The sequence below is a fragment of the Mastomys coucha genome, unplaced genomic scaffold (genome assembly GCF_008632895.1).
Source record: "Mastomys coucha isolate ucsf_1 unplaced genomic scaffold, UCSF_Mcou_1 pScaffold21, whole genome shotgun sequence".
Lineage (NCBI taxonomy): Eukaryota > Metazoa > Chordata > Mammalia > Rodentia > Muridae > Mastomys > Mastomys coucha.
The window spans coordinates 37,553,988-37,570,480 of record NW_022196904.1 but is presented as its reverse complement, the minus strand read 5'-3'; the positions used below and the strand labels follow the sequence as shown (position 1 = coordinate 37,570,480).

At 47.5% G+C, this 16,493-nt stretch overlaps 1 protein-coding gene across 2 annotated transcripts in view; it reads left to right on the top strand.

Moving 5' to 3' along the window:
* Positions 1-16,493, top strand: part of Abcc6 (ATP binding cassette subfamily C member 6) — a 54,776-nt gene that overhangs the window by 3,815 nt on the left and 34,468 nt on the right. For both annotated transcript variants that reach the window (XM_031384304.1, XM_031384303.1), the window contains exons 3-11: positions 2,299-2,424; positions 2,541-2,669; positions 6,268-6,393; positions 7,464-7,525; positions 8,710-8,841; positions 9,264-9,443; positions 10,489-10,666; positions 12,067-12,228; positions 15,177-15,269. In XM_031384304.1, the coding sequence (XP_031240164.1) occupies positions 2,299-2,424; positions 2,541-2,669; positions 6,268-6,393; positions 7,464-7,525; positions 8,710-8,841; positions 9,264-9,443; positions 10,489-10,666; positions 12,067-12,228; positions 15,177-15,269 (1,188 nt within the window). The remainder of the gene's footprint in view (positions 1-2,298; positions 2,425-2,540; positions 2,670-6,267; positions 6,394-7,463; positions 7,526-8,709; positions 8,842-9,263; positions 9,444-10,488; positions 10,667-12,066; positions 12,229-15,176; positions 15,270-16,493) is intronic.

Here is a 16,493-nt window from a genome sequence, read left to right as displayed (position 1 = left end):
TGTGTAGCCTTGGCTGTCCTGGAACTCATTCTGTAGACCAGGCTGGCCTCGAACTCAGAAATCTGCCTCCCAAGTGCTGGGAGTAAAGGCATGCACCACCACTGCCCATCTTAAATTTACATTTTTAAATTTTATTTTGTGTGCATATGTGTGTGGGTTCACAAAGCAGGAGTCACTTTCAGGAGTCTGTCCTTCCCTTCCTGGGTCCTGGGCTCAAACTCAATTCATTAGGCTTGGCTGAGTTACCTCATTGGCCCAAGGGATATGTTTAAAAGTCTGGGGTAAAGTGTAGGCTGTGTAGGTCAAGCCTGGAAATACATAAAACAGACCCAATGGGAATGAAGGATTACTTTTTAATTTAGTTTTTTTTTTTCAGTTATAGAGGGGATCCTAAACAGGGACCCTAGATTTGTACTTGTGTTGGTCCTTTTTGTCCATCCTTATCCTTATTGTCTCTGGTCTCTAAACCCTGGTTTTTGACACCTCAGGAAAGTTTTCCCAGGATTGTAGGGGAAGCAATAGGTTTTAGTTTTAAAGTTTGTTTAATATTTAGGCAGTATGTGGACACCAAAACAAACAGCTTTCTAATACACTTTTATAAGACTGTTTTTTTCAAGTAGTTAAAAACCAGGTAAGAAAGTTCCTACAAAACATAAGTAAGATTCTTAAGCAAACATAAAACGTTTGGTCTTCAAGTTCGTTTTCTGTAAGCTCGCCAAGAGCAGTTCAGTATTGAAGAGCCCCTTTCAGCTCTGCCAAGCCGCGTGCTTCGGCCGTATCTGTGAACTTGACGGTGTGTTCCCTCATCCTCCTCCCGCCATCTTGAAGGCTCATCCTCTGGGATTCACCCTGCCCTTCTGCAGGGTGCTTAAGCTGCTCCGGTTTGTCCTCAGCTTTCACTTCTGATTTTGGAAGCAACAAATCATTTTTATCTCACGGGGAAAAAAATCTAATTTTATCATACACAAGCCTTCCTCATCCAAAGCTAATATTTGTTCTTTAACCTTCCTTACCCAGAACATATCCTCACACTTAGATTCTCTCTCACATCTTCTTCTCTTCTGCATATTGGTTTTCTTTTATATTGCTTCATTCCTCTTATTAACATCATAGAGTAGCATAAGACATTTACTAACTTACTAAAAGGAGGGTGGATCTAGATTGCATTTGTGACATAAAGTATCAAATTAAGATCACCTAGTTATACTTTTTGCTTTGTTGGAGGTTTTTTGTTGTTGTTTTTATTTGGTTGGTTGGTTGGTTTTTTGTTTGTTTGGTTGGTTGGTTGGTTTTTGAGACAGGCGTGTAGCTCCTGTAGCCCAGGCTGGCCTGGAAGTGGCTAGTCAGCTCAGGCTGATGTTCACCTTCTGCTGTCTGCCTCCACCTCTCCAGCACCAAGATTGCAGTCAAGCCACCCCGACCCTTCTACCCCCCACACCAGTTCCACACGGTTAATCTCTAAGGTTCTTGCTTGTTGTGGGCCTCAGGAGGACTTTAGGTTTGCTTAAATTTTTTTAAAGGTTTTCTTTTAAAGCCAGATGGTGGTGGCACGTGCTTTTAATCCCAGCACTTGGGAGGCAGAGGCAGGTGGATCTGTGAGTTCAAGGCCGGTTTAATGTCTTTTCTGTAAAGTCTGAGCATAAGAGTTGTTGTTAAGCACACAGCACAGTGGGGAGTTGGGAGAGATGTTTTGGGATGGGTCTGCCTGTCCCTATAAACTGCCTTCTGTGGAAAACAAATCATTCTGTTCGCCTGTAGAAGAAGTGGGGTACCTCTCTATAGGGACATCCCTCTTACACAGGGCCAACAACACATGTCTTCAGCCATCAGACCTCTACAGCCAGGGGCCCAAATTACCCAGATGAGCTGTCTGGGTTCACATAAGGAAAGGAGAGATTCCACTTACTGGATGGGAGGCAGAAGATGTAGCAGGGGCAGTCAGGGATGGAGCAGGACAGAAAGTAGTAAGAGGACTCCCACAGTGTGTGCAGATTAGCCTAGGAAGAGCTGCTGCCACCAGACAGCCACACTCCACGCTGGGAGTCAAGAACTGGCAGATAGCCAGGCCTGGGCAGTGGTGGCGCACACCTTTAATCCCAGCACTCTGTGGCCTGGGAAACACTGGACCAACTCAAGCTACCGGAGAGCATTTTGATGAGAGAGTTGACGGTCAGGATGGGTCTCAGTCAATGCCTTCCAAGTAGGGATGACACATCAGTGATGTTACTGACAGAGCCCCCATCGGGCATCGCAAATGAGGTCTTCTCCAGTCTGCCTTCACTTTTGTTTTCCCTCCAGGTGCTCAGCTTTGCCCTCATCCTTCTGTATACCTTCAACGTGGCCCTGCCTCTGTGGAGGATCCACCAGGGCATGCCCCAGGCCCCGGAGCTTCTCATTCACCCTACTGTGTGGCTCACCACCATGGTAACCACTGCCCTATGCAGGAGCCTGGCTTGCTCCCAAGAGCTGCTTTCCTGTTGGTATGGGAGTGTGAGGGAGGTGGGAGCCTCCCCTGCTGCCCTCCACCCTTTCTCGTTTAGAGTTTTGCCACCTTCCTAATCCACATGGAGAGAAAGAAAGGAGTCCGGGCATCCGGGGTGTTGTTCGGGTACTGGCTGCTCTGTTGCCTCTTGCCAGTACTCAACACTGCCCAGCAGGCCTCTGCAGGGGTGAGTGCCACCTGGGGAAACCTGTAGAGCAGAGCCAGACCTCTTTCCTGCCCTCTTTTCCACACACGAAACCCTCCCCCATAAGTACCACCAATCCTGTGTACTTTGTTCTGTTTTGAACTGATACATGATTATTATACCCATTTGTAGGATCCAGTATGCTTAGTGTGTGCTATGTGCGTATGTGGATGTGCATGGCTGTGTGTGCAGAGGCCAGGGGAGGATGTGCCTGTGGTGTTTTTTTTTCTTAAATTTTTTTCTTATTTAAATGCATTTTATACATCAAACATATCAAATAATACGTAAAAATTTTGTTCAACTTTTATATCCATATCCTTTTGTACCCTAAAAATATCATTAATAAATATTTAATATGCCGGGCAATGGTGCCGCACGCCTATAATCCCAGCACTTGGGAGGCAGAGGCAGGCAGATTTCTGAGTTCAAGGCCAGCCTGGTCTACAAAGTAAGTTCCAGGACAGCCAGGGTCATACAGAGAAACCTTGTCTCAAAAAAAAAAAAAAAAAATTAGTACTATCCACAACTGAGGATCCTATATCTAATGTTGAATACCAAATTGTTTCAAAACATACAAAATATTCTTTGGGAATTCAGCATAGTAAAAGAGCATAAAATATTAAAAATTAATCATTAAGAAATATATTCAAAAGCCCTTATATGATTCTACCTGACATAGTGAGAGAGTATTTAAAATGCATTATATATCTATGTACATTGTCTAACAAACAGTTTACTTAAAAAAGATTATCAGTGTTTTTAGGAGAGAAATTATTTGATCAGTAAGTGTATTTTAAAATTTTCAAAATAGCAAACACTCTTTGAAGTTAAAACATTTCAAGGATGTGCCATGTCTTGATCTACCACCCTCTGCCTTACTCTCTTGAGTCAGTGTCCCTCAGAGAAACTGGAGCTAGACTGGCAGCCAGCAAGCTGAACTTACCCTGTCTGTCCACTCCAGGAGACTGGAGCCACACCCAGATTTTTATGTCGTAGTTGCAGGCTCATGCTTTTCCGGCAAGCCCTGCTGAGCCATCTCCCAGCCCCTGCAGTGTGATATTTTCAAGCATGGGTAAACTAAATAATAATCAAATAAGGACAGTTAGCCTCTCCATCACCTGGACAGTTCTCATTTCTTTGTGATTAGAACATTCAAAATCGGGCTGGAGAGATGACTCAGAGGTTAAGAGCACTGGCTGCTCTTCCAGAGATCCTGAGTTCAATTCCCAGTAACCACATAGTGGCCCATAACCATGTATAATGAGATCTGGTGCCCTCTTCTGATGTGCAGGCATACACACAAGCAGAATACTGTATACATAATAAATAAATAAATACATACATACATACATATTTAAAAAGAAAACATTCAAAATCCTTTCTCCCAGCTCTTTTGAAATAGTCAGTCATTCCAAAATTGTAATTTTTTTGAGACAGTGTCTCATATAGCCCAGTCTTGCCTCAAATTCACTCTGTAGAGGAGGGTAATATTGAACTTCTGATCTTCCCTGCCTCATCCTCCTGCTTGCTGAGATTACAGGTACCACTATGCCTGGCATTATAGTATTGTTAAAGACAGTCACCCTCCTGTATGTCAGGACTCCAGGACAGTGTTCTTTTTGCACAGGTGGTTGACCAGTGCCTCCTTGCCCTTCTGCCTGCATCTTTCATTTTCCAGTAAGACTTCTTCCACTTTCTGCTTCTAGGAGACAGTTTCTCTAGAGTCCACCTGCAAGTGAGGTCATGCCATGGCTATTTTTCTGTGCCTGGCTTATCCTACACAACGTAATGACCAGCATCCACATTGTCAAATGTACATAGTTTAGCAACACAGATTTTCATGATCTTACATCCCCACATGGACACTCTTCTCTCACACTCTGGATACATCAGACTGTTTCATTCATGTATCACAGGACACAGAAGAACAGACACTTCCACACATCCACACATGCATTCATATACATCACATCACACATACACACCACACACATCACACACATACACACCATACATATACATCCTACACACATCACACACATACCATACATATACATCCTATACACACACACACCCCATGCATATACATCCTACACACACACACACATATACACACACCATATATATACATCCTATACACACACATACACCATACATATACATCCTACACACACACACTATACATATACATCCTACACACATCACACAAACATAAACACACACCATATATATACATCCTACACACACACATACACCATACATATACATCATACACACACACACACTATACATATACATCCTACACACATACACCGTACATATACATTCTATACACACACACACTGTACATATACATCCTACATACCCACACACAGACACACACACAGGTTTGCACAGACACTGACACATTGCACACTTGCACAGGACACTCCATAGGTGCATGTACACTTACCTTACATACTTACACATGGTACCTTTCTCTATTCTTCACACTGCACCCTCCCCCATGTTCCCATGCCTCTGTATTTATTTCTAACATCTGTAATAATGTGATGAACAGAAAGCCTTCCTCTCCACTTTCCTTCTTCCCTTCCTACCTTCCCTTCTGTGCTTTGCCCACTCCTTCCTTCATTTCCAATAGAAACAGTGGTAAAATGGCAGTGTAGGGAGGAGGGCCATAGGAGAATTAGGATCCAGTTGAAAAACCCAGGCAACAGACCCAGAACACAAGCTGGATGTGATGGTTCGCACCTGAACTTCCTGCATTCAAGAGGAACATCGTGAGTCCAGGCTAGCCCAGACTACAGTGTGAGACCAGTCTCAAAAACAGAAGCCCAGTGGGGATCAGGGCAGGTTGAACACATTAAGACTGGGGAGAACCCACTGCAAAGTAGGTATTAATAAAATCAGCTAAAGGGGAAAAGAATGGGAGGTTGGGGCTTATCTTAGCCACTATTCTACTGCTGTGAAGAGACCAAGACACTCTTATAAGAGAGAGAGAGAGAGAGAGAGAAAGAGAGAGAGAGAGAGAGAGAGAGAGAGAGAGAATTGCATTGGTTTAGAGTTTCAGAGGTTTGGTCCATTATCATCACAGTAGGGAGCATAGTGACAGGCAGGAAGATGTGTCGCTGGAGAAGGAGCTGAGAGTTCATCCTGATCCATGGACAGAGAGACAGAGAGACTCTGGGCTTGGTATGGGCTTCCGAAACCTCAAAGCCCACCCCCAGTGACAAACTTCCTCCAATAAGACCATGCCTTTTAACCCTATGAGTCCCATTCCCTGGTGACAAAGCATTCAAATACGTTCAAACCACCGCAGGGCTGGAAAGGAGAGAGGAAGAAAACCCAGCGCTGCTTCATGTTATTGTCCCAGGCTGTGACTCACTCAGAAAGTCTGGCATATGGCAGTCACTGTTGTGAGCCAGGATGACCAGGAATGCTAGGACCGGGCTTTCATGCACTAGGACTTGGTTCCCACGTAGCCTCAGGAACTACGTCCAGTCTCAGCCCCGACCTCTGGAATCCCTTCACTTTCTGACCACCACTCTTGGGCTCAGTGGGGCTTCTCTGTCCCCCACAGAGTTTCCATCATGACCCCCTCCACCACCTGGCTACCTACCTGTGCTTGTCCCTTGTGGTGGCTGAGCTGGTGCTGTCCTGCCTGGTGGACCAGCCACCCTTCTTCTCGGAAGACTCCCGGCCATTGGTAAGTCAGTCACCGGTCCTTTATCCCCAGACCTTCCGGCAGAACCCATCATTCTTATGTGGATTGGTTACTGTCTCATCACTGTGACAAACAACTGAAGGCAACTGTGTCAGGAGCAACTGAAGGCAGGGCTTATCTTGGCTCACACGTGGAGAGATTGTCAGTTCCTCGTGATATGGTAGCAGCTCATTTTAGGGGGGGGCAGGAGTGGATTCGTGTGGAGGGAATTCCTCACATTAAAGGGGGACAAACAGGAAGTTCTAGCCCTCAACACTCCCTCCCTCTAATACACACACACACACACACACACACACCATTACACACACTCCATCACTGGGCCCATTAGCTCATCTTCATAACATGGTCCTTGCTTTGAGCTGTTGTTGTTGTTGTTGTTGTTATTTTGTGTTGCTTTTGAAGTAGGCTCTCATATTGAAGCCCAGAGTAGCCCGGTATTCACTAGTTAAACCCAGGCTAGCCTTGAACCCACAGTAATCTTCCTACCTCCAGAGAGCTGTGATTATAGGCAGGAACTACTACCACATCCAGCTGTTTGAGAACGTCTTGGTCTCAGTCCAGGAACGGCTGTTCTTCTGAGTAACTCTTGTTCTGAGTTATTGACTCCATTAGTCCTCTAGCCCTTTTTGTCTCGCTATGTATCCTTGGCTGGCCTGGAACTTAACATGTAAATCAGGTTAGCCTTGAGCTCATAGAGATCTGCCTGCCCCTACTGCTGGAATCAAAGGCATGAAGCACCATGCCTGGTCTTCCAGCCCTTTTTGTAGTGAGTTCTCTGCTCACTGATGTAAGGAGACATCAAACTTTACCATTCTTTTAACACTAAACTCATGTTCACTCTCTCTGCCTCTCCAACTTTGGCCACCTACTCCCTGTGGACTGTGAGACGGGGCCAGCCTCTCTTTTTTTTTTTTTTTTTTTTTCCTGAAATGGGGCCTTGCTATATAACCCAGGGTAGCCTTAAGCTCTCTTTTTTCCTACCTCAGCTGAAGTGCTGAGACGACAGGTGGACACTATCACATCTGGTACCTCCTGGCTTTTGTTTCTTCCAGAATCCGTGTCCAGAAGCCGAGGCCTCCTTTCCCTCCAAGGCCATGTTCTGGTGGGCCTCTGGGTGAGTGAGCTGGAGGGCTGAGGTGGTGCCCCCTGACCGATGTTACGCTCTTGGCTTGTCAGTCCCCGTCATCCCCACAGCATTCCCTCCTAGCCTTACCCAGCTCGAGCTACTTTCCAGGGTATTCCTCTCAATATGTTCCAGTTCACTCCTCAGAGAAAGATGTGACCTTGAACTCTGGCTCTGCCTCTTAGTGGGTTTGTTAGGCATACCAGAGCCTCAGTCTTGCCCTCTGTAAAAATGGGGACAATTCTATCTCTATCAAATAGAATATACTCAGCATGTACATAGCAGGTGCAGGATAAAAATCACATCTATTATGCAGCTTCCGTCACTTAAAGTGTTAAATAAGCATCTACTGCCCGCTAAGCCCCAAGAGTGAGATTTAAAAAGCCAAGTCTATCGCCTATGGGATCCCAGGCTGGAGGAGAGAGCAAGTGCCTTCATAGTGTTGATCTCCCAGACACTAACACCACGGCCACCCATCAGGGCCCTTCCTGGTTTGGGCACAGCCAGACCTGAGTCGAACCAGACCACTTGGATTTGAGAGAACTACAGTATGTAGTGCACCTGGCTCGGGGCAGGGCCCCTGGTGGCCATAATGCAGATGAAGGGCACCAGACTCTACACGCACAGAGATCCTTCAGAGAAGAGGTTTTCCAAATAGCTCTACTAGGGGGCCTCAGCCCTGCTCCAGCTGCGCTGTCTGTTTTGTGTCCTACTGGAATGTCATCATCCAGACTCTGTGTCACATTGCTTGCCAGGACCCCCAGGCACTTAACCATTTACAGAGCGGTCTCTTGCTTGCTCGCCCTCATTTGCTGCTTCACGAGGACACTTGGCAGGACCTAGAGAGACAACCAACATTGTCTCATTGAACAAGAGCTTCCCCTTCGAGTTGCTGGAAAGATCAAAGATCTGAAACAACTTTGGGACCCTGAACTTCTGACTCCAGAGAGGGTCTCTTTCCCTCGTGTGCCAGTTGTCCCTTAAGCATTCAGTCATTTTTATTTCCCACGTCTTTAAGGGGGGTCTTTTAAAAGTAGCTGGGTTCCCAGGGGAGACTAAGGCCTTCAGGGCCCAGCTGAGGTGGCTTCCCAGGGGTCACACAGTTGCCTGCGGGAAGCAAGAAGGGGTGTGGGGGATGGCGGGAAGAGCTTGCTTTGCTGACCCCTCTTTCACAGACTGCTGTGGAGGGGCTACAAAAAACTGCTGGGGCCAAAAGACCTCTGGTCGCTTGGGAGAGAAAACTCTTCAGAAGAACTCGTTTCCCAGCTGGAAAGAGAATGGAGGAGAAGCTGCAGTGTGCTGCCAGGGTGAGTGGGAGGTGAGCTGGAGCTCAAGCGGGAGCCTGGCAAAGAGCACTCGGCAGCCGCTGGTTTCTAGAGTGCTCATCAGCTGGCCTCTAGAGCACTCATCAGCTTGCCTCTAGAGCATTCATCAGCTGGCCTCTAGAGTGCTCACTCATCAGCTGGTTTCTAGAGCACTCATCAGCTTGCCTCTAGAGTGCTCACTCATCAGCTGGCCTCTAGAGTGCTCATCAGCTGGCCTCTAGAGTGCTCATCAGCTGGCCTCTAGAGTGCTCATCAGCTGGCCTCTAGAGCATTCATCAGCTGGCCAACCAGGTCTACAGAGTGACCTTGTCTCAAAACAATAATAATAAGTGACCAGAATTTGTTGGTCTGCTACAGCCATTGAGTATAAGTCGGGCCCCGTGCCCATGTTTTCTCTCTTCTAGGCACAAAGAGCACAGTGGTGTGAGGGCCACTGAGACAGAGGCCTTCCTGCAGCCAGAGAGGAGCCAGCAGGGCCCACTGCTCAGGGCCATCTGGCGTGTGTTCCGGTCCACCTTCCTACTGGGAACCCTCAGCCTGGTTATTAGTGACGCCTTCAGGTTTGCTGTCCCCAAGCTCCTCAGGTAGGCCTTGGCTCTGGCTTAGGTGCCTCAGGGACATCCTGGGAGGAAGAATTCTGCCTCTGTGTATACATCTGGGACTTGGCACGTGTGCAAAATTCTGAGGAGGTAGCAGACACATAGTAGGAGAAAGTGACTGATCCCAGGAGGGCCGAGGACTGTATCAGTTAACTTTTGCTGCTAAACTATCATCCCCAAGGTTAAAGCTTAAAGTCACAGTCAATCACTCACTCAGCTGGTCAAGATGTATGAATGGGCAGTTTGGGCTGGATCCCACTGGGTGGGCTCACTCAAGTGTTTGTGGCTAGTGGCTGAGTAGGCCAAAGATGTCTGAAATGGTCTTGCCTAGGCTTTTCCATGCAAATCCCATTCTCTAAGAGACTAGGGCAGGCCTGTTCAAGTACTATTAGACATGGTCCAGGAGACATGACAAAATGACACAGACACAGACACACACACACACAGACACACACAAACAGACACACAGACACAGGCCTGGCAGTGAAGAGCTGTCATTCTTACTCAAGAGGTTAAAGGAGGAAGATTGCAAGTTCCAGGCCAGCCTGGTATATGCCACGGGCTCTAGGCCAGCCTATGTCACTTATTAAACGGAAACAAAAACTAGGCCTGGTGTTGGGATTTGTGATGACAGCGCCCAAGAGCCTGGGGCAGCAGGATCACAGCTTGAGATTTGAAGAACAGAGTGAGTCCTGTCCCCAACCAGAGCCAAACCAGGACTTCAGCTTGGTCTGACTGTCGGTGGTAAAGTAAAGCGTTTGTCAGCCAAGTCCTGAGTTTGATCCCCTCGCACCTACATGCCTGTATCCTTAGCCCTCAGTAAGTAGGATCAGAAACTCAAGCTCATGTTATACATAGTGAGTTTGAAGCCAGCCTGAGCTACATGACCTCCATTCCCACCCTGTTTCAAAAAGAAAAAAAAAAAGTCACATGGAAAAGAAACATAGACAGAGTAGAGGTCACCACCCTGGCGATGGTCCTGCACCCAGGTGGCTTAGGCCTCACTGTTGTCCCTCTTCCTGCACCCCAGTCTGTTTCTGGAGTTCATGGGCGACCGTGACTCCTCGGCGTGGACCGGCTGGCTCCTGGCTGTGCTGATGTTCTCGTCGGCCTGCCTACAGACATTGTTTGAACAGCAGCACATGTACAGAGCCAAGGTCCTGCAGATGAGGCTGCGAACAGCCATCACTGGCCTGGTGTACAGAAAGGTGAGCACCAGAGGCGGGAGTGTGAGCATCTCCCATCCTCCTACCTCCTGGGTTAACGCTCAGTGATCTGGCCCTAAGACTTCTCCAACCGTATCTCTTCCATCTCTCATCCCTTCACTGGCCCTTGTCCCATAGTGAGAACTCTGAGTGATGTCTGTTAACTGCTGCAAAGATAGTGGCTCCTTGGGCTCAAGGAAAACAAATTGTTACTAGAATTATCAGGGTCGGAGCCTGGCCCTGGGCCCTAACAATCGGTCCATTAAACAAGCAAGGGACAGTGACTTCCCCCTAAGTCCTTCTCTGAAATTCTGACTGTGAGGTTCAGAAGAGGTATGCAAAGCTATGCAGTTCTGGCTGGGGATAGCAAGTTGTCAGGACACTGAGGTCTCTCCCAAAGACAAGTTCCTCTCTGGCACCAGGCTTCAGTCTTTTCCTTCTCCCAGCGTGAGTCTCCTGGGGAAATGGCAGTTCCAGGTATCCATTGTTTCTATAGCTTGTCAGTACAAGGGAGGGACACAGCAAGGCAGCCTTTGATCCTCAGAAGAGGTCTGACGGAGCCTGACCCCCAGGGAGACACCTTCTCGGCTTGGCTGCCATTGAAATGAACTATAAACATCTTTGAGCTCTGCTTCTGTCACTCAAACTCCAGCTGTGCCAACAAGCCCAGCTCCACTGAAGTTCTCAGGAGGCAGCAGGGGCGGGAAGTCCCCGTGGGTGGGGCTGCAGCTGGCCCTCTGTGAAGACTTGCAGAGTGGAAAGTTCTATACCAAGGATCACACTACCTCTCACTCAGTACAGAGCAGGCGGGAAGAACCAGCGCTCATCACGCTGAGGGTCCTGTGACCTCAGCAGCTGGCAGATCAGAAGCCACCAGAGAAAGGCACTGGAACCAGAGATTCTCAGGAAGCTCTAGCTGGGAGAATCTAACACCCTGTCCCACCTGTGTCGTGCCTTAGGGGTCCTGAATTCCTGGCCTATAGATCTCTGGTTACGACTCTCTGGGCCTCAGTTTTCTCAGCTGTAAAATAGGGACCGCATTGATTCTGGAACCACTTTTCACTTTTTAACAACAGTTACCATGCAATGTACCCACAGGCCTAGCTGCAGTCACCAGAGTGACCCCAGCATCTGGGCAAGATGTAGCCTGCATTGCCCCTGACATCTGGGGAGAGGAGACCACTCCCAGCACAGACATGGGCATCCCTAGCACAGGGCAAATGAGCCCAGATCACCCGGTTCTAGCTTGTCATTTTCACTAACTGTGTACCCCAGATCCTCATACCCAAGCCTGGGAGGTTTACAAGTTCACTGCACAGGTGATAAACTGAGGCTGGGCCTGTACTCAGTGCCCACTCCCATTCCTCCCTCCTCACATGTCCTTCCTCCTCACAACTGCCTAGGTCCTGGTCCTGTCCAGTGGTTCTAGAAAGTCCAGTGCAGCAGGGGACGTGGTCAACCTGGTGTCAGTGGACATACAGCGGCTGGCAGAGAGCATCATCTATCTCAACGGGCTATGGCTGCTCTTCCTGTGGATCATTGTGTGCTTTGTCTACTTGTGGCAGGTGTGGGGTGGAGGAAGTGGATCTGGGCTTCCGTATCCTCCTCTTCCTTCTGGCTTTTCTGGGTCTCTTCCTTTCCTCCTCCTCTTCTTCCTCCTCCCCTCCCTCCTCCTCCCTAAACCCAGTCTCCATCTGCATAGTGCAAGTTGATATAAAGTAAAGAGTTCTAGAGTGGCCTTGGCTTAGGTTCAAGCCCAGGCTAGCCCCCTCCAGCACTTAGTTCTTTCTCTTTCTCAAAATGCTGATGATAATGTGAATGAATTCACTTTGGAGTTTTAATTTGGTTCAGGTTGAGGTTGGGGTTTTTTGAGGCAAGACCTTTGTGTAACCCTGGCTAGCCTCAAACTCACGACATAGCTGAGGCTAGCCTTGAGCGTCTATCCTCCTGCCTCCACCTGTGTGCCTGATTACAGACGTGTGCCCATCCAGATAGGATCCTTACTATTACCAATTCTCAGTGGGTTCTCAAACTCAGTAGGTGAATCCTTTTTGGAGTGATTGGTGCCAGTGAAGCATGCTCACCAACAAAAGGCTGAAACATAATGCCAGGGAAAAATTGCCGCCGCATGCAGAAAGCATAGTACCATGGCATCAGCTGGGCAACTTTTTCTTCCTTTGGCTTCATGGTACAAAAGCATCTGCTATTATTACTATAATCATTATCATCATCATCATCGTTATTACTATTATTATTACTACTGGCTCTGGCTGTGTATGGACAGCTGCCTGGGTTTAAATTTGCTCTTACCATTTACTTGCTGTTAAACTTCACACTACTAACTCACCCTCTCTGTTCTACAATTCCTTAGTTCTAAGAACAGAGGATAATTAGAAGCAGGCTCCTGGGTCTTACATGGGTGAGACCCAGACAAGCTGGCAGAGGTTGTGCCGCCTCTGTCTGATGTGCAGCCTCTGTCTGAATCACTTGGGTCCAGCAGGCTTTGGGCTTGGATTCAGGAATGGTAGAGGTGCATTTGAGAGCTTGAGAATATAACCTGAGTTTAACAAGAAAGTCCTATGTGGTTTGTGGGCACCTTATTGGCACAGCCCAAAGGCCGTTTTGAGCAGTGTCTCTAACAGTCCACGAGATGAGGCATGAATTCCCTGCTGTGGCAGCATGTTGTTGCTCAAAGCCTCTCAGATTCTGGAGCACTTAGTTTCCAACTTCTGGACTAAGGATGCTCAGGCGATGTGTCTAAAGTGATCTGAACAGTACCCAGCACTCACTGGCTGTAGCGTTGTTAGCTGCCATCCGATATGTGAGGGGAGCCATCACCATGTGGTGCCTCATGTATGCCACATAAGCAGTTTTCCACTGAGCTACATCTTTGGTCCTTAAAAAATATATTTTATATTTATATATTTATATTAGATATAATATATTACATATTATATTATATAGTTATATATGTGTATGTTATATTAGATATAATATATTATATCATATATCATATGTTATATATTACATATTATGTATTATGTATTATATATTATAAATATATTTATATACAATGTTTATATACCAATATTTATATGTATATTTTTAATTTCGAGGCAAGGTCTCACTAAAAAGCCGGCCTTGACCTTGCTGTATATGCAGGCTCGAGTTTGTGCTTCTGCCTCAGCCTCAGGAGTAGCAGTGATTACTGATGTGGGCTGTCAAGCTCAGCTAGAATTCTCTTTGTGAACACTGACATTTGAATATTCCAAGGCTTACACACAGTAGGTGGTCAGCAAGCATACAGAGGCATTCAAGCAGTGCAATGTTGAAAAGCTGGGAGGGGGGAGGATGTGGTGAGCAATTGGGAGCACTGAGCAGACTGAGTGAGGTTGCTAGCGATCAGAGGCCACAGCAGCCACAGGTAAAATGCCTTGCGCACTGCCTCTGCCCTGGCCCCAGAGGACCACCATGCTGCCCCAGGCTTACTAAGATGGTGGGCTGTGGGTGCTATGGCTAAATGAAAATATCCTGGAGAGTGACCTTACTTTCCAAATGAGTGTTCTTCAGGCTGCCAGTGGCTTTCAGGACAGTTCTCCTCTGAGCCACTAGGTGGTGGAATAGTCACATGAATAAACCAAACTGGCCCACTCTAGTCCAGAGATTAGAGACCAGAGTTCCTGTGGGCTGAGAGAAACAGAGACTGGAGTTGGGGTGGAGGAAATCTTAGAAAAGCATAAGAAGACTTTATTGTTAAAAGCATTTAGTCTGTCCCCGCCACCATATCTCCCAGATAACCAGAGCAAAGGCACCAGCCATTACAAAGCTGGTGGGAAAGAGCAACAAAACACAGGTGTCCAGTTAAATGCGGCGTTGTAAATAAACTGAATAATCATTCAGTATTGCTATGTCTCCAGTATTGCAGGAGACAGTCTTACACTAAACACACACACACACACACATAGCTCAGAAACCACAACTTTGTGGATTTGTTTGTTAATCTGGTGACTCCCCACTAAGAGGTGGGATGGAAGGTAGATTAACAGTGAGCTCCGAGAGGTGGATGAGGCAGCACATGCCTGTAATAATTGAATTTGGGAGGTGAAGGAAAGAGGAGCAGGGGTTTAGGTCAGCCTCAGCAACATAGAGCGTGCTGGCAAAATGGCTCAGGGAGCAAATTCCTGTGCTTGCTGTGGGAGGATGCAAGTCAGAAGCCCCGAACTGTGTCCTGAGGCCCGTTTAAACATGGAAGGCGGGGGACTGACCCTACAACGTCATCTCCTGACCTCCATGTGCATGTTGTGGCCATGTCACTTCAGTAAATAATCATTCAAAAGGAACAGGGACAGGGAGCCGACAAAGTGCTTACTGAGTAAACATGAGACCCAAGTGCAGACCCCCATGACCTATATAAAAAGCCAGGCACAGAGAAATATGCCTGAATTCCCAGCCCCAGGAAGTGGGGTGACCCAAACCCCTGGAGTTTTATGACATCCTTGCCCTCTGTCCCCAGCTCCTTGGACCATCTGCTCTCACAGCAGTTGCTGTCTTCCTGAGCCTCCTCCCTTTGAACTTCTTCATCACCAAGAAGAGGAGCTACCATCAGGTTCGGCATTTGGGAATGCAGACACCTTGGGCAGAGGAACAACCATGGGGCTCTGGTTGATGACTAAGATAGGGATAGGCAAGAAGAGACTATAGGTCTGTCCTTATCCTTTGTGTTGTCATACCTATGTCCCTTGGATAAGCCTCTGTTCCTTCTAGAATGAACAAGCTGCTGTCCTTCAATGACTCCTGCCTCTGACCCCCATTCACACTCAGCCAGAGGAACCAAACCTCCTTTGCTAGTGTGGCTCAGTGTTGAAGCCTACCACCCCACCATGGCCTCCGTCACCTAACCATGCTTCCTTCCCCTCTCCCTTGCCAACTCAGCTTCTTCACACAGCCACCCTCACTCTTTCAAGCCCAGTCTGCAGATTTTATCTCTAGAGCACTTCTCCCGGCAGAGAGCTCACAGCCATCAGACTAGAGGCTTCGAAGCACTGAGGGCAGAGGCAGGCTCAGCATCTCGGGCAGCAGACAGTGTTTAGGACACCATAGGGCTGGGGAGATGGCTCAGCAATAAAGACACTTGCTCACAAGCCTGACCACCTGGATTTGATTCCACAGCCCACATGGTGAACAGAGAGAACCAAATCTGGCAAGTTGTCCCTTGACCTCTAGATGTCCCCTGTGGCACGCACATGCTTATGCATGTAAAAAATAAGTTAAATAAACCTGAAAACAGAAGCAGTTGAGCCAGGTGTGGTGGCACACACCTTTAACCCAGCATACAGGAGGCAGATGTGGGGGATCTTTGTGAGTTCCAGGCCAACCTGGTCTACATAATAAGTTCTAGGACAGCCAGGACTACTAGTGAGAAACTATCTCAAAGATAGATAATTAGGTAGGTAGGTAGGTAGGTAGGTAGGTAGGTAGGTAGGTAGGTAGGTAGATAGGTAGGTAGGTAGATAGATAGATAGATAGATAGATAGATAGATAGATAGATGATAGATAGATAGATAGCACAGACCCATAATCCCAGTATTAGGCTGAGACAGGAGGATAATTAGTTTGAGGCCAGCCTAGACTACACAGCAGACCCTGTACTGATTGATGAAAAAAGAAGAGAGTGTTCAGGAAAGTAGAGGAAGTTGAACTCGCCCCTCTTCACTGTCCCAACCACACTCCACTCTCACCCACCCTCCATTGTCACCCACCCTCCACTCTCATTCACCCTCCACTGTCACCCACCCTCCACTGTCACCCACCCTCCATTGTCACCCACCCT